We start from the raw sequence: 18,508 nt of genomic DNA, 5'->3' as shown, positions 1-18,508 counted from the left end.
CAGGTCTCATCTCCAGCTGGGGCACTGCTTTGACCTAAGCAGTACTGACCCTCCGGAAAATATCCCCTTCTTGTCCTCCCCCGCCCTCCTCACCCCCAGGGTGGGTGACATCCTACTTTCTTCTTTGGCGATGGTGATGGGAACCTCTTGATAGCTTGTGGTCCCCGCTGGGGTGGTGGTGGGTAGGTGCTGGTGGTTCACCATAGCGGGGAGGGCTGAGGAAGGGGAGGCAGAGATCCTGCAAGTCATTTTTTGCACCTTCCAGTCTTCCTGGCTCTGCTCTCATGGGGACACCTCCCTCCTCACCTTCCCCATCCCCAAACGCCCTCAAACACACACACACACACACACACACACACACACACACACACACACACACACACAATCTGGTCCTCCTGTGGACAATTTCTGGGGGGCATGCTGGGAAAATCCTTCCCATCAGGAGGTGCTTCTTGGGGCCAGGGCTGGGTGGCCATTGCCGGATCACTGCCATTCCTGCTGAGGTTCCCCATGGCTCATGTCCCCCTGGGAGGACTGTCTCAGGTCTGCTTCTTTTCATCCCTGGGCCTTTCCCGTGGCTCCTGGGACTCTGCACCTACCGTATTTTCCTTTAATTCTCAAGAGGATGATGGCTATGAAACTGAGTGAGACAAGAAGGAGAATCCCCAGAACGATGCAAAGGATGAGAAGCATTAGCTCTCGAGATTCCCAGTCCTTCATTTTCACCGTCACAGAAGATTCTGGAAGCAAGAACCCCAAATCAGGGAGAAAAAGGAAGGGACATGGACTTCTCCTTGCCATTCTCACCTCTCCTTCTTCTCTGCATCCGACCCACTTCCCTTTTGGACGTATACTCCTCTTCCCTTCTTTTTTTTTGAATTTTCCCATCTGCTTTTAGGTGCCTGGTATATAGTAGATGCCTGAGAAATGCATATTGAATGAATAACTGGCTGAATGAAACTTTCTCCTGGCCACAAAGCCAGGAGATTTGTCTCTGCTCAACAATTATTGAGCACCCACTGTGTGCCAGGCACTAGACCTGGGGAGACAAATATGACGCAGTGTCACGGGCCTTGAGGGTCTCTGTCTAGTGGGAAGTTTGACAAGCCGACTCAATCCAATTCAGTACGTTTCCTGCTGTGATGAAGGTATACACAGCCGTGCGGCCCTCCAAGGGGCACCTGTTTCTCTACGGGGGAGACCAAGGCTGGATCCCCAGAGAAGGTGGCTCTGAGCATCTGCAGGCAGGGAACAGACCATCAGGAGAGCGAGATCTCCTTTCCTTGCCCCAGATGCGTCCTTCTTACCAGACATGCGCCCTGAGGGCGGGGTGGGGGGGGTGGGCATGATTCCAGACCTCCCAGCTCTGCAGCCCCTAGTGTGACTTCTTGCTTTCCCCTCCCTCTTGGCCTCACCCCTGCTGAAAAGAGCCCAAAGCAGAGAATGGATGGAAGCTGCAATGAGGCCCTAACCCTCATCATCTCAGAGACACGAACCATCTCCTGCTCAGTGCAGAAAGCCTGGGGTGCGCAGGCCACAGAGCTGGAGGAAGGGTAGTGACAGTAACGCAGGAAGTTGGGGGGATGAGATCACCCAGACCCCCTGGCTGGTGGCAGCGTCTGCTCCCCCTGGGAGATTACCCCCACTTCCACCCCGTCCTCATTTCCTCCCCTCTCCCTTTCTGTTTGCAAACGGGGCAGACTGGGCTGGGGTAGGAACTGGATTTAGCATCAGCAAGCAGGTGCAAGGGAGAGACTGGACTGTGGGGGGCTGTGGGGAGACCCGTGAATGTGCGCCCCATTCCCAGTGTGCTCCCAGTGTGCTCCCTGGAGACCGGCTCTCCATAACAGCTCTGCTCTTCTGAGGGCGACGTGGCTCCCCGCCCCGAACTCAGCAATTGAGAGTGTGCGAGGGTGTGTGGGTCCTGGCAGGAGCTCGCCCTCCAGCCTGCACAGTCCCCAGCATTTCATACCCTCTCTGTGCCCTCAGCCATTGCCAGGTTCCCTGGCAGGACTTGGTGCCCCTCTGTCCCCTCCCCAAGCCACCCACCCACCTCTGGAGAGGGTCTGAGAGAGGGAGCCAGGAGCCAGGGGAAGGGGTAAGCCTGTGGATCTGGGCCAGCCCCTGTGGTTATCTCGGAGCTGCCACGGGGCTCCCTGCCTGGACTAAATAATCAATAAATAAGAATAACTGAGGCCCAGACAGTGCTTACTATGTACTAAGCCCTGTTGTAAGTACTTTATAAAAATTAATTTACTGGAGACTCACAACAATGCTAGGACAGAAGTACTAGGATTATCATCCTTGTGTTTTTTGTTTTTTTTTAGCAGTACGCGGGCCTCTCACTGTTGTGGCCTCTCCCGCTGCGGAGCACAGGCTCCGGACGCGCAGACTCAGCGACCATGGCTCACGGGCCCAGCCGCTCCGCGGCATGTGGGATCCTCCCCGACCGGGGCACGAACCCGTGTCTCCTGTATCGGCCCGCGGACTCTCAACCACTGCGCTACCAGGGAAGCCCCTATCATCCTCGTTTTATAGTCAAGGGATCTGAGGCTTAGAGAGGTTAAGAATTGCCCAACATTATACAGCTAGCAAGAGGCACAGCTCGGGGCTGGGCCCCAGGAGTTGGCTACACACAAGTGGAGGACAGACCAAGAAGTGTGGATTCAGAGTTCACAGCCTTGCAGGCAAATTCTAGCCGACACTGCTGGCCATCACCTCACCCTCTGAGCCCAAGCTTCTTCCTCTATGTAAGGGTTGTGGGAAGACCTCCCCCAGGGGGCTGCCGGGAAGATTAAAGGGTTGGGAAATAATGACTGTAAAGCACTGGCCGGTGCCCAGAACATTATAAACACACTGGCTGTTGCTCTCGGCGTCCCCAACACCCCAGCTGGTGTCAGATCAGCTCCAGTTCTCTACAGCTCTATCCTCTGCCCTACAGGAGCTCACAGAGAGAGGGAAGAGGACTCCTGTCCAAGAAATATCAGGATTCAGGGAGCTGTGGAGCTGACATGATAGAGGCAGGCGAGGTGAAAGGAGCACGAAGCAGCCAGAGAGCCCCGGGGATGGTGGGGGGAGTCAAGTTCACTGTCTGGAGGTAGCGGATGGGGGACAAACCGTCAGAACCCTCCTGCAGACACACACACACACACACACACACACGCGCGCGCGCGCACGCACACACCTGAGCCTCTGCGAAACTGCATCCCCAGGGACACTCACCCACAGTGACCGGCTGACCAGTTGCAGGGATTTCAGAAGTGGACAGATTGAGCAGGCTCCGGGCACCTGTCAGAAAGCACTGTTCATTCACTCAGCACACGTGCCCGAGCACCTACCGTGGCCAGGCCTTGTGCTAGAAACTGGACAAGACAGACAAGTGGCCTGCAACTGGGGGTGTGTTCCCACCGGGGCCCATGGCGGAGTCTTTCCCACACCCCACCATAAGGAGGAGCTCATGGATTAAATGCCAGGAAGGTATTTTGGTTTAAATAAAGAGCTAATGAAAGAATTAGCCCTTCCTTCTGTATCATCTGCTATAGAACACAAGTATTTCCCTCTTCCATCTAGTATTAGATTTGGTCTGCGCACCTGCCTCAGGAAGTGGGAATCTGACAGTCTCGTCATTATCATAACCATCTGACTGGTAAGGGGTGGAGCTTACAACGTCCCGTGGTGGATATTATCTGACTTCCCGGCTCCCCTGTGGCGTGCCTGGTGTCAGCATCCACACATTCACAAGATGAGGCCTCCCAGCTAGTGACTGGCAGAGCTGGAATTCATAGCCTGGTGTCTGAACTCCATGGAGATGCTAACGCTGTGTTTGTTTAACGCTCTTGCTTTCTCACGTTAACACCTCAGAAATCGGGGTGATGACATCTGTCGTTACAGCTGATGGCACGTCAAGAGCTTATTTTGGCAGCATTTCTGGTACATAAAATACTAACAGTGTGACTCGTCATCAATGCCATCTTAGACTTCGTGAAACCCAATTCACAGAGCAGGTGGGAGGCTCTGCTGAAATATATACTGAGTGCCCGGCAATGCCTGGCACCTGGTTAGGGCTCCAGACACTGTGGCTAATATTATTAGTGTCTCCTAATGCTATTTTTATGATGATCACCAGCCCTGGGATGGCAAATTGGTTTTATCTCCTGAGCCGGCTCCAGTCAAGAGGGAGCACTGCTTCGCGTATAATAACGCCTCAATAAAGATTGGATTCATGATTCTGGGACTGAGGAAAAGAATGCCCTGATTCATCAGTAATGTCTGTCTGGGCATGGTAAGGGCAGTGGTCCCTCTTAGGCCAGTATTTGCCATTCCTGATCTAGCCCAAGCTGTATTCCTTGGGCTATAAATCCAGATGCAATTCCTAGTCCAAATCTAGGGGTGGGGGGAGTGGGGTGGGTGGGAGGAGGGATACCTGAGCAGAGGACCCTGGCTGCCTGTGATTGTCTGCAGAGGTTGGAGTTATTGAACCGCCAGAAGCACTCGGAGAGCGTGGGCTCCCCTCCCTCGCATGAGTAGTACATCTTGCCCGACAGGGAGTGCGGCAGCCCCTTGGGCACCCGGGCCAGAGTCCCACAGCCCAAGTCCCGGCAGAGCACCTTGGCCTCTGGTTCGTACCACGTACTGTCACACACTGTGTTCCAGACCCCTCGGAAGTACACCTCCACCTGGCCCTCGCAGGGGTCAGCGCCCCCGGTCAGGCGCCAGGACTGGTGCTCTGCAGGGGGTGGAGGGGGGTCAGAGTCAGGTCAGGATCCTTTGGGCAGAAACCTTCCCCAGCCCCGACCCACAAATGCAAACTCCCCAGAGCCAATTGGTCTCCAGATCTTGTGTGCTCTCCCTCCTGCCTCTGCATCCCTCCTCTCATCTGCCCCACCTGCTCCAGCTGGCCCTGCTGCTGTCTACATCCTGGCTGCTCAAATGTGGTCCTTGGACCGGCAGCTTCCGTATCACCTGGGATCTTGTTAGAAATGCAAAATTTCAAGCCCTGCCTCAGACCTACTGAATCAGAATGTACATGGGACGAGACGTGCCTCCCTCCCCATTCTTGGGCACATTAAGAGAAGCGCTGGCTGGACCAGAACTTCCTGTCCTCATCTGGGCTCCAACAGCCTCCACAGGGCCTCCCAGCCTCCATCTCCTCTTGCTGTTCTGAACCAGGTGACCAACTCCCACTCAGAAAAAGCCTCACTTCTAATGTCACCTACTCCAGGAGGTGGGCGGGCTTAGCCCTCCAGCTCTGGATTGCCTGCTGTCTCTTAACTCCACCTGGCTTCCTTTCGTAAGGCATTTGCCACTCTCTCTCCTGGATTATGTCTGTCTGGGTCTCACCTTCCCTCTTGGGCTATGACCTCCCATGGGCAGGGACCATCTGTCCAGCACTAACTACAGTCCTGGCGCCCAGCAGGCCTGCAGTAAGTGTTGGATAACCGTGGCTCAGCATCGCCCACTGACCTGAGCACACCACGCCGGCGTCCTCCTTGTGGCCACAGTAGCCATTTCCCGGCAGCCCCAGGCAGTCCCACAGGTAGGTCTCCGACCCGGAACAGTTCACTTGGTCCCGGTGGATGCGTCCTTGGCCAGGCGCAAAGTGCAAGCCGGGCAGGGCCTGGACCGCCCAGCCGCAGCTGAGTTGCCGGCACACCACGTGGGCATCGTCCAGGTCCCACGTGTCGTCACACACCGAACCCCACTGTCCGTGCTCCAGCATCTCCACGCGGCCCTCGCACGGGCTGCCACCACCCACCAATTTCAAATCGAGGTTTTCTGGGGATAGGAGGAGAAGGGGTTTGTGGATGTGGGCAAGGGGCGAAAGTAAGGGAAGTCAGGGGGAGGGTTGTTGGGCAGGAGAGCTGTGCCTGGGGCTGTGGACCCAGTGAGAGAAAGAGGGGCGGGTAACCCAGAGGGCAAGACTGGGGAACACGGCCTGTCTGGGCTGGGGACCTGGGGTGGGGCGGAGGTGGGGAACTGGTCAAGGCTGGGGACCCAGGGGCGGTGCTGGATACCTAGTGGGAGGGGCTGGGAGCCTTTTGGGAGGGGCTAGTAACCTGGTGGGCGGTGCTGAGGAATCGGCTCAGGGCTGCGGGCGGGGTAGGCTGAGCGGCAGACTAGTGGGTGGGGCAAGAGACCGGGTGGGCGGAGCCTGAAGAGCAGGTCTCGGGGCTGGGGAGCGGCAGCGCTAAGAGATCCTGGAACCTGGCATATTTCTGTACCAGGGGGTAGAGGCGCTGCAGCCCTCCGGTGAGGGAACCAATTGTATTCGCGTCGGTGGTGGGTCTGGGTAGAAGTCCGGAGGGCGAGACTTGGGTCCAGTGGCCAGGGCTGGGGACAGGATGCGGGGCAGTGGCCGAAGGATTGGGAGGTAGGACAGGGAGGAGGCCGGCGGCGGGAGCGGGTTGGTCCGCTCGTACCTGCACAGGTGACCTGGACCGGCCTCTCGTCGCTGCTGCACGCGTGCTCCACCACCTTGCAGAGCTGCCATTCGGGGCCGCTGCACTGGACGGTGGGCGCTAGGGCCCACGTGGTATTCGGGGCCCAGCTGGCGTTTCCCGCGGCTGCACCAGTCGGCAGCGCCGGGGTCGGCGGGACGGGCTGTTCCAGCGGCTCCGTCCGACCGCAGCCCAGCGAGCGGCACACAGCCTCGGAGGCGCGGAGGTCCCAGAGTGCCCCGCACGCGGGCTCCCAGGACTGCCGGAACCAGACCTCCGCCGTCCCGTTGCAGCGGCTGCTCCCATTCACCAGGCGGACCTGGAGTCGCTCCCCTGGAAGGGCCAGACCCTAGCTGAGCCTCGGCTGATTCGGATTCTGCCGACCTCAGGGATGGAGGTGGAGGCGGACAGCTGCCAAGGGTCCCACCACTGATCTGCTGCGTGACCTTGGACCATACCCTACCCGCCCTGAGCCTCAGCCTTCCAGTCTGAAAAATGGGGCTGGGCTGCCTCATCGCCTGACCCTTTGGTCCTCCTTAGAGACAGGAGAAGGTAGGGCCGAAGGTGACTGGAGGTTAGGATGGGTTAGCCCTGGGGTGTCCAGTCCCCACAGACCCTTCTTTCTTGCCTCTGTCTCCAGAGTCACCCTTGTGTGAAAGGAGGGCAGGGTTCTGGGTTGAGAGGCCCTCTCCCCCGCTACTGTGGGTGCCATGCTGCCCCTCCCAGGCCCCTCCGCTATTCTGAGGGTACAACCATGGAGGCTGCCATTGTGACACGGAACCTTGGAGGATGGACATGGCGTTGGTGATGGGGTTGAAGGTGGGCGGCCTCAGTGGATGGTGGTCCCCCCTTCCCCAGAGCCCCTCCTGGGGGAATCACCTCCTGTTTTTGCCCAGGGTTGCACACAACTTTGCACAGAGTAGGTCCTTAAATATCTGTTGAGTTAATTGAGGACCCATCTGATGGAACCCCACCACTCCTACCAAGTGTCCTTTAGCTTGTTCTCAACAAATCCCCTTTAAATGCCCGCTGAATACCTTGCCCACATGTGCATGACCTTTCATCAGTGGCCTCCCAAAGATGGCAGCTCTAAGATCTCAAAGTGAATCTAGTGGTGGAGCTTCAGGCATTGGGTCAGGAAGGAGAAGTGTTGTCTGAAGTCAGGGAGCCTCCCTGGTACCATAAAAACCCATTTCCCTTTCCCATCACCCCCACAGACCACCTACTTGGTCTCAGAAAGCTGACTGTGAGCCCCGAAAGATTGTTTCCTCACCTGGCTCCAGGAGCAGGCTCTCTTCACGGGTGGTGTTGGGCTGGCCAGATGGGGCTGGACTTGGGTGACCTGAAATTAACCAGCAACAGCCGTGAGTGAGCTCAGGCCTGGAGGGCACACAGGTGCCTTGAAGGGTAGGGGGCACTTTCCGGATCCTTCTGTGGCTACATGGGGCCTCTGGTAGGACAGGGTCCTCGACCTTGGGTGCACTTACCTCCTTCCGGGGTAGGGAAATTCTCAAGCTTTGGAGTTGCAGCCTCCTGCCCTTCATCTACTAATCGTGCACGCACCCTCAGAAATCAGAGGAGAGCAGAGAGGAACAGCTGTGGCTTTGGGGCCAGACCCACTTACTGGCTGAGTGACCTTGGAGGGCTTACTAACTGCTCTCGGCCAGAGTCCCAGTTAGTTGGCAATAACACTTACAAAAGTTTAGCGAGTCTAAAAGGAGGCAATACCTGTAAAACACTTCACATACAGAAGAAGTTAAAAAATGGGAGTTATTATCAGGAAAAACATTTTCGGTTTGGAAAATTTGTCTGAGAAATTCACACCAGACTTTAGGGTAATTGGAGCGTCCTGCGCTGGGAACCATTGGACTATGAAGTACTTTCAGACACTAAGAAGCTAACATTTGCTGAGGACCGATTATACGCCAGGTCTTTGCATATGTTATTCCATTTTCCTTCAACAACACAGTGAGGTAGGTATTAGCATCCACTTTTTAGAAATTAGGAAAGGGAGGCCCAGAGAATAGAAATCAATTGACTGTGCCGGATTGTGTCCATTTGTCCCTCCAGAGCCTCTGTCCGCTTTGCCCTGGGAGGCTGACCTGTTTCAACTAAATCAGCATCTTCCAGGGCACTTGGGCTCAGCCAATGGGGAGTCCCAGCAGAGAGAGGAGGGAAGGAAGAGAGTGAAGTCGTGGTGTTTATCCTCCTGGTGCCCTCCCGGTGGGATCCCTTGGGCAGGTTGTGTCCCTCATCTGAAGGTCATTGGTCCCCTCCACGGGGTCACTTCTCCTTGACTTTCTCCTTCCGGGTCTCAATGACCACTCTGTGGCTTTTTCTGCTCAGGGTGATGGCAGCTCACCTGCTCCGAGCTCCTGGTTACTGCATTAGCCTTTCTAAATAGTCCTTTTCTAACTGAGACCCCTTCAAACTCCTATTTTGAGCGTGCCACCTGTTTCCTGTTGGGACCCTGGCTGCTACATGGCCTGAAGCCACCCAGCTAGCAAGTGCACAGCTAGCAAGCTAGCAGGCCAGGATTTGAACTGTCTCCGAGGAATTGGATCCATGCCGGGCAGGGATATTTCGGTTGGCAGAAACATGAAAGGAGGGATGTGGCTAGGATTGTAGTGCTCATAAAGGAGCTCCTCTACACTTCTGGGTTCTCCTGTCCTTAGGTTGGAGCCATTGATGTCTAGGCAGAGGGACGTGTACCCACTGCTGGACCAAGGTAGGTAAGAGGCAGTGAGCCTCTTCCATCTCTTCCTGCTCTGTTGTGGCCAAATTAGAGGCCCTGGGCTCCCGATGCAAAGACAAGGTGGAGGGGGACATTGACCCACCTTGAGTTTTGTGCAAGAAGTGAGCCTTTCTAGTGTTAAGCCTTGAAGATTTTGAGATGTACTTATTATCACAGCCTAGCCTGACCTGACCTGACTGCTGCAGGGGCTGAAGATTCAGGCATGACTGCTATACATTCCCAGCCTCACCTGAGAATATTCCATGGACTCACACCTAGATGAGCATATACACACACACACACACACATACACCTGCAGACACAGCTCTCCTACAAGCATCCAACTGGGCTACTCCATCACTCAGACAGAAGTAATCAAGCCTTTAATTGCCTGTCCTCACCAACTCCCTGGTTGGCTGCCCAGCCTGACCCCCTGAATAGGAAATGACTCAGAATTCAGAGCACAAACTCTGCAGCTAATGTCATAGAGGATTCAAATGCTCCCAGGTCAGGATTTCAGAATCCCGGTTCCCCCAGCGATGGTCCCGGTGCTGCTGTGCAGTTGTTATTATTTCTGCATGTGCTGGGGTGGGGAGGGGAATGGAGGGACTGGGATGCTGGCTGTGGTGCGTGCGTGTGTGATTGTGGGGGGTGTGTGTCTCTGCGTGTATATGTGAGTGTGTGTGTTGTTGTGACTGCCTGTGTGTCTGTGGGGGGTCTCTACATGCCTCTGTATACCTATCTCTGGTCTGAGAAACTATTTCTCATGCATAAAGGCACACATGTTTTCTGCTAGATCAGAAAACCCTGGAGGGCAGGGCCAAAGGCCGGGTCAGCCCCATACCCCCAGAGTGCCCAACACGGTGTTTGCTGATTGACTGAATGAATGAAAGAGTGAGCAGGGGCCGCCAGCTCCAAGGACAGCCATTGCCGAGGCAGTTCATTGATACCAGATATACTCAAGGGTTTGTTTCCTGTGTCACAGGCATTTTCCTGTCCCCTATCCCAACAAGGGAGACTGGCTTTTGTGTTTTGACTTCTGTGCGCAGGAACAGAAGTTACCTCTCAGCCTCCTTCCATCCGGGCCTGGGTTCACAGAGAACCCGGCGCAGGATCTGCCCTTCCCAGACCTTGTTACTGCCTTTGCCCGGCCCTGTGCTTCAGACTTCTCTATAAATTTAATTCTCGTGTTTGCTGCAACAAAGTTATTTGAAAAGGAGCCTTTACCCTATCCTGTGAATTTGCTTTACGACGCAAAGATGCCCGAACGTAAAAGTATACATTGCAGCTTTTTGAACAGCAAACAATTGGAAAGAGTGAATGCCCATCTGCTGGGAAAGTTGCAGAATAAATATGGTCTATTTACAGCATGGCACCTTATGCAGCCTTTATGAAGAATGAAATAGGCTTATACCAGTTGGAGGGATTTCCACGCTCTGTTGAGTAAGGAAGCAAGATACAAAGAAGAAAAAATAATATGATACAACTTTTGTAAAACAATGGCCAAAAAACCACACTTACGAACTGGTATCACTATGTGAACATGGAGGAAAGTATGGAAGAACACAGATCAAGTTATGAAAATGGGTAAATGAGAAAGGCGGGTGGGAATTCCCTGGCAGTCCAGTGGTTAGGACTTTGTGCTTTCAGTGCCAAGGGGGCGGGTTCAATCCCTGGTCGGGGAACAAATATCCTGCAAGCCAAAAAAAGGCAACACCCCCCAAAAAAAGGAGGGCTTCAAGGGAAGGACAGAGCAGGGCCAGCTCCGTGGCCGTGTGACCTGCACTTAAGTGTCCTGGACTTGGTTTAATGCTGTGCCGTCTCCATCTTGAAATTCTTAATAATTTTGGAACAAAGGGTCCTGAATTTTCATACTGCACTGGGCCCTGCAAATTATGTTGCCTGGTCCTGGGGGTGAGTCATGTCACTGGGAGAAGAGAGGCGGGAGAGAGAGAAGAAACAAGTGGTGAAAGGGAGAGATGAAAGGCTGTACTAAGAAAAATCACATATACAGATGATTATACATAATTTTATATAGATTCCATCTATATAAGATTAGGTACAGAGGTAGATATGCAGAAAAACTAGAAAAGATAACAAGATAAATGGGCTTTTTGTATTGCTTGCCTAAAATACAAGGGAATTGTAAAAATAAGTATACTAGAAATAAAGCCAAGTTAGAAATGTTGAAAGACATGTCGTCATCAAATAGAGACTCTCTGAGGAGATCAGATGATCTCTGAGGATGACAGAGCATTGAAAATAAAATAATTAAATACCTTTTTTTTTTTGCGGTATGCGGGCCTCTCACTGCTGTGGCCTCTCTCGTTGCGGAGCACAAGCTCCGGACACGCAGGCCCAGAGGCCATGGCTCAAGGGCCCAGCCGCTCCGCGGCATGTGGGATCTTCCCGGACCGGGGCACGAACCCGCGTCCCCTGCATCGGCAGGCGGACCCTCAACCACTGCGCCACCAGGGAAGCCCCAAATACCCTTTTTACCACTTTGTTCAGTGTCATTTAATGCTTAGTTCATTTACCACTTGAAATTCTCCTTTGTGCCCAGAAAACCATCTTGGGTTGAGCCTCACATTCTGGAAAGTTATGGACCAAGAGGGATAAGGGAGGGAGGGGGGGCTGCTGACTGGGAGGCGAAAGAAGTTGGGAGCACTACCCAGCACCCCCAAGGAAGGTGGCAGCTTTTTTAGGCTGGTCCCAAGCAGAGTGGGGCAGGATGTTGGCTAGGGCAGCAAGAGGAAGATGCCAGGGGAGGATGAAGTGAAGGAGACCAGAGCATGGGGAAAATGAAAGCACTGCAGAGCCACCTTGCCAGGAACCGGAGAAAATGGGCCACTCGTCCCCTTCCTGGGTCGCCCAGGCCCATGGGATTTCCCCGTAGCTTTTGGAAGGTGAGAGACACAGGGAGGGAGGAGGCACAGACACCGAAGGAAAGGGGGGTGTTCTCCCAGCCAAGGCCCCAGCTGGCCAGCCCAGCGTCAGAGCAAGGCTGGCACGGAGTTTCAGGTCCCTGTAGGGGCTGTGGAATGCCGGCCTGGCCACACACCCATATGGGGGTGAGATAAACAGCAGCTACCGCTGAGGGCACCCTCGGCCCGGGCTCCGTCAGATGTGCCGAGGAACACGTAGGCGCATAGCTAATGCTCACCCAGTGGACGACGGATGCGGAGATGCTGTACAGAGGGGAAGGCACGGAGGAGCAGGGCTACAGAACTACGGGGGGAGGAACCCACAAAAGAACCAGTGAGGGGAGCGTGGCAGGCAGCATTGGCCAGAAGCTCACCTTTCTCTCCTTAATATCAGTGCAAAGCGTTTGTGAGCACGTGTGTCAACAGCCTTAAAAACAAAAAGGAGGGCTTCCCTGGTGGCGCAGTGGTTGCGAGTCCGCCTGCCGATCCAGGGGACACAGGTTCGTGCCCCGGTCCGGGAAGATCCCACATGCCGCGGAGCGGCTGGGCCCGTGAGCCATGGCCGCTGAGCCTGCGCGTCCGGAGCCTGTGCTCCGCAACGGGAGAGGACAAAACAGTGAGAGGCCCGCGTACCGCAAAAAAAAAAAAAAAAAAAAAAAAAAAAACCAAACAAACAAACAAAAAAAAACAAAAGAGAGATGGTGTAGCCGGGGCGCCCTGAGTGGCTGCCTTGTTAGAAAAAAACCTGCGGCCACGTGGCTTCTAATAGTTAAAAAACAAAAACAAAAACACAAAAACAAAACTGGAGACAAGGAGACAACTGAATTGTCTAAAAGGGATTGAAGGATTGGTTAGGAAAACACAGCATGTTAAAAATATTTGCAAAAAACGAAATTTACCAAGAGGGAAAGACCATGTTGCAAGGTTCAGTGATGGAAGCAGGATACACAGTTCTCTCTCCCCAGGGCTCCCGCCCCAGCCTTGGCTTTAAGCTTCTGAAGGTCTTCAGGACCCAGAGGGACCCAAGTTCAATGCCTCGTTCTAGCTTCTCATCGTACCCTGGACTTTTCCTCTGTGACCCCAGCCACAGGTGATTAAGTATTTTATTTATGAGCAGTTTGGTGGCTGTCAGTCCCACTGAATTCTGAATACACACAGTCCCATGTGTATCCCAAGGCCCACAGACTCCCAGTGCAGTGGTCTCCCAAGTTGGCCCGGCCGCTGCTCCAGGGCACTGCCGGGGCGGGGGTGGGGTGTGCCCCTCTCCAGGATTGGGACCAGGCCCCAGGGACTGCAGTGCCCACAAGCTTTGGGAGTGGCATGGGACTGTTGGCTGGGAGATCACCACAAATTGTGTTCATGCAGACCAGCCTTTCGTGTCCTGAGCAAGGATGACGAAGGCTAGTTGAACCCAGGAGGACCTGCCTCCCAGGCTCTAGCTTGGGGCCCAGATATTCAAAGAAGGCAGCTGTCCAGAAACATCCACTGGCCCATAGTCCTGAGATTCACTGGGTGGGCACTGGATTGCCATTCCCAGTTTGCAGACGGACATTTGGGAGACAACCAGATGGGTAACTAGTGTTCTATTTCCATCCCACACCAATGGGAGCCGTTACCCATCTCAGGCATCTTGAGTCCGAAATGTAGAGAGATAAGGGAAGGGCTTTGTGATCCTTCCCATTGCTCTGATGGAGAAAGGGGAGGCCCCAAGACATGCCAGGTACCCACCACAACTTCCTAGCACAGCTCAGTGATATAGCTGACATGTATTCAGTACTTTCACATACGAGGCCTTTTTAAAATACTTTAGATGAATTAACCAGTTTAATTCTCACAGCAAGTCCACAAAGTGGGGAAACCAAGGTGCAAAAAAGTTTAGCAGTAATTTGCTCAAGATGACACAGCAAGAAAATGGCAAAGCTAGGATTCGAACCCAGGCTACATGGTTCAAGAACCCACACTCTTAACCACTCTGCTCCACTGGGTTGGAATCCCACATCCTGGTTTCTGGTTCAGCAACTGACCATGCCAAAGACGAGGGGCAGGGAGCTCTGACAGCCCGGGTGGTCTTCCAAACTCCTTCCAGCTCTACCACACTCAGCCAGCCCTGAACTTAGATAGCCCACCTCCAAGGGTGATACAACTCAGTACTCAGTCAAGCCCCAGGGACCAATTCCCAAAAGGGCCCTGATTCTAAAGATGTGTGGCCATGAGGAAGCTGTCCTTCCCTAGGTCAGGAGCCCCTGAGATGGCATTCTGCCCGCCATTCCCCCAACAAGGACAAGATGAGGTCTGGCAGCCCAGCCATGAGCTGTTCCACCACTTCCCCACCGACTCTCCCACACAGGCTGGCTCTGGCACTCCCTGAACCCGCTTGTTTCAATTCTGAGGCCAGAGGAGAAATGGGTTACTTGGAAGAGTCAAGGACTAATAGTCCCAGGGAGTTTAGGGAGAGGAGCCCCGAGTGGGAGGGTGCTGGGACTACAGTGAATGTTTTTCTTTGAAAGACTCTCTTGAGGTTGTTGATGGAGAGCAATTTTTTTTTATGTTTAATACTAGTTTTATTTACTGATAGCTAGTGATCTTCAGTGGAACAGTAAACCTCTGAAATGCTTTTTTTTTAATTTTTATTTTATATTGGAATATAGTTGATTAACAATGTTGTGTTAGTTTCAGGTGTACAGCCAAGTGATTCAGTTATACGTACACATATATCTATTCCTTTTCAAATTCTTTTCCCGTTTAGGTTATTACAGAGTATTGAACAGAGTTCCCTGTGCTGTACAGTAGGTTCTTGTTGGTTATCTATTTTAAATATAGCAGTGTGTACAAGCAGTCCCAAACTCGATGGAGAGCAATTGTTAAAACAACTGGAAAGAAGACACAGTCTATAATTCCATTAAAATTGGAAAGAAGCAGTGTGCTGGCTCGCAAAAATAACTTATGACTTGATTCAGAGGGAATAGCTGTGTCCTGTCTTTGAAGGGACTTGGAGAGGTTAGGTTGAGTTTATTTTGTCGCAGAGACTGAAGCTGTCCTGGGGGCTTGGTGGGACAGTGTGGTCCTCGCTTCCAGAGGTGACCGGCATCAATGTCTATGTGACTAGACCAGGCTGTACCCACTGGGGACTTTCAAAACCCAGGAAGGTTGGGCTGACTTCTCCCCCCTGAACCCAAGAGAAAGTCAACAACTTGGTGTCTTAGGCTTACTTAACTTATTTTACAGGATTTTTGTTTGTTTGTTTTCATTCTCTCTCATCATACCTAGGAAGGGCTTAGGGACACAAGGAAAACTCAATGCACAAGCTATGGACTGAATGTGTATGTCTTCCTAAAACTTCATATTTTATTCATATATGAAGAAATTCATATTCGAAGCCCTAATCCCCACTGTGATGGTGATAGGAAGTGGGGGCTTTGAGAGATAATTTGGGATAGATGAGGTTATGAAGGTGGAGCCCTCATGATGGAAAAAAAAAAAAAAAGCAAGAGACATAAGATCTCTCTATTGTGTGAGGATACAACAAGAAGGCGGCTGTCTGCAGACCAGGAAGAGAGCCCTTACCGACACGGAATCTGCTGGCACCTTGATCTTGGACTTCTTAGCCTCCAGAAACGTGAGAAACAAATGTCTGTTGTTTAAGCCACAAACATTTAAACCACCCAGTCTATGGTATTTTGCCCAAGCTAAAGCAGCACGTGATTGACAGAGAAAAGTGATGACAAAAGCTTCAAGAGTCCCAGCCCCAAAGGTCCTCAGTCACGCAGGTCAGAGAAATCCAGACTTTTTAGCTTGTATTTGTCACCATGTTATATAACAGAGGATGCGCACCTGCATGACATCCTCCCTACATGCCAGATTGAATTCCCCTCCTTTCCATCACCAAACCCAGGGGAGGCGAAAGACAACAGTTCGTAATCTGCAGTGAGAGGAAACTCAAAGATGAAATCAGGGCACACCACCGGCTTTGGGGTATGATCTGTTTCTGGAACTCCCCTTCCTACTCTCATGCTCAGGAAAGTGAGGGCGTGTGAGCCACGTTTTCCGGAAAGCTGAGAAAAGAGTCTATTGCTGTTCTGCCTTCAATTCCATTAACACTTGCTGAACCTGTACCACGTGCTGGGGCCTGGAATACGTATTAGGGAAGTAAGCGTAAATGAGATGATCCCGGGAGCAGGAGAGTCCACAGCCTTCCCAGCACCAATGCATCAGCTTCACAGTTGCCACTCTTGGGAAATTTTTTTTTATTTTCAAGTTTTTTTAATTGTCTTCTCAGTTACTAATAAAAGAACAGACATTTAATCAAAGAAGACATACACCTGGCAAATGAACACAAAAATGTTCAACATCATGAATCATTAGGGAAATGCAATCAAACCATAGTGAGATACATCTCCACACTTTTTTTTTTCTTTTTGTTTTTTGCGGTACGTGGGCCTCTCACTGTTGTGGCCTCTCCCGTCGCGGAGCACAGGCTCCGGACGCGCAGGCTCAGCGGCCATGGCTCACGGGCCCAGCCGCTCCATGGCATGTGGGATCTTCCCGGACCGGGGCACGAACCTGTGTCCCCTGCATCGACAGGCGGACTCTCAACCACTGCGCCACCAGGGAAGCCCCATCTCCACACTTTTAAAACAGGTAATATTCAAAGTACTGATCATACCAACCAAGAACCGGTGAGGAATACAGGGGGACTGGACTGCTCCCATATTTTTGATGGGAATACAAATGGGTACAGTCATTCATTTAGAACAAGAACTATATGTTTGTATAAAGAATTTTATGTACACGTTCATAGTAAACTTATCTGTGATAGCCAAACTGGAAACAAACAGGAAATTCTCTTTTCATGATTTAGAACAGAGACTTTGGGGACAGACAGAATAGTGATCCGAACCCATCTCTGTCGATCACTAGCTGTGTGACCTTGGGAAAGTCACTGAGCCCTGCTAGACTTCAGTTTTAACCTGGCACTGGGCATAATACATAAGCCACATTGGATTGCTTTGAGGGGGTGCATGGATAACATATGTAACATGCTTAGGACGTGGTACATGGCCGTTGCCATTATGTCCCCCCACCCTGCTCTCTCCGGTTCGATCCCCAATAGACATAGGAGGGCAGCTCTATCTATCTATTCATTCACCCCAGGCATAAAGATGGCTCTGAGGGTGCCTCAGTTTTCTCTGCAAAGGGACAATTGCAGTTCCCCCAAAGCTGCCTTCTTTCCTCTTGCCTCCCTGTCTTTCTTAGGAAGCTTAGCAGAGCTGCCTCACACTCACAGCTCGCTATTCCCTTCCTTGGCCCTACAAACACGGCATCCAGCATTCCTAGAGATGAGATGTGGACTGCAGTTGCCATGGTAACAGGAGTTCCTCTAAAAGCAAAGGCTCCTGTGGACCTGGCCCCAAGGCTTGCTCAGGTTCCCATGCCAGACTCTACCTTCTTTGCAGCTACCAGATGGTAAGATGGGATACCACCAAGCATAGAGAATCATGAGCAACTCACGATTGAGTTTCTCCAAGTGAGCCCAGCAGGCCAGAGACACTGGCCTTTTACAAGCCCCATCTTCTTGATCTCCCCGTAAGGATTCAGACCACTGCCTGCAGGAGATGGACATCCGGGTTCCTCCTCTAGAATTCCGATTCAGTAGGTCTTGGATGGGGCCTTAGAATGTGGATTGCGTAGAACCGTCTACCAGGTCTTGGGCAGCAGAAAGAGCATGGGATTGGAACTGAACAAGCCTGGGTTTGAAATCCAGCTTCTTCCTTACTATGGAAACCTTGGGCAAATCTCTTCATATGGCCAACTTGCCTCCCTCACCTCACAGGTATAAAAACCTCACAGGACCGAAACAAGATCACACAAAAATCCAATACCTGGCCGCAGTAAGTAGCGAAGAAGATCCTGCAGAATCAACAAGCACAAATGAATATATGTGATAGATGTGCGTGTGCATATGAGTAATAAGCAGTAAAGGATTATAAACAAGATACACAGGATGATCATATTCTTGTAAATACAATGCATAGAGAAATGGCCAGAGACCTCACTAAGTTGAGGATGCTGCTATCTTGACTCCACGGCAATACTCTTCTATACATAGCTTAGAAAACTATTCGCTGGCAAGTTCACATGCAGACATATGCAGAGATTGTCACTGCAGCACTGTATGTAATCAAAGAAAATTAGAAGTAATCTAACAGTTCCTCAGCAGAAGATAATTAATGATACTATGTTATATTTATAGACTGAATTATTTTGTTAAAAGAATGAACTAGATCTATATCTAGCCACTTGGATAGATCTTTGAAACATATATTGAGCAGGAGAAGTGAGCTGTAGAACGATGCATCCAATATGATACCATTTACAGAAAATACGGCACATGTACTATCTATTGGGTATTGATA

At 52.0% G+C, this 18,508-nt stretch overlaps 1 protein-coding gene across 1 annotated transcript in view; it reads right to left on the bottom strand.

Annotated features, from left to right (window-relative positions):
• CD6 (CD6 molecule) overlaps positions 1-18,508 on the bottom strand; it is a gene marked incomplete at both ends in the record, with an annotated part of 40,001 nt that overhangs the window by 4,279 nt on the left and 17,214 nt on the right. Inside the window, 7 exons of the mRNA XM_082844236.1 lie at positions 117-215; positions 600-740; positions 3,223-3,288; positions 4,424-4,726; positions 5,464-5,775; positions 6,420-6,770; positions 7,711-7,779. Coding sequence (XP_082700362.1) covers positions 117-215; positions 600-740; positions 3,223-3,288; positions 4,424-4,726; positions 5,464-5,775; positions 6,420-6,770; positions 7,711-7,779 — 1,341 coding nt within the window. The remainder of the gene's footprint in view (positions 1-116; positions 216-599; positions 741-3,222; positions 3,289-4,423; positions 4,727-5,463; positions 5,776-6,419; positions 6,771-7,710; positions 7,780-18,508) is intronic.

This window comes from Leucopleurus acutus (assembly GCF_964270905.1).
Source record: "Leucopleurus acutus genome assembly, chromosome: 8".
In the NCBI taxonomy this organism is placed as follows: domain Eukaryota; kingdom Metazoa; phylum Chordata; class Mammalia; order Artiodactyla; family Delphinidae; genus Leucopleurus; species Leucopleurus acutus.
The sequence above is the reverse complement of the archived record's forward strand: the minus strand, read 5'-3'. Positions and strand labels throughout refer to the sequence as shown.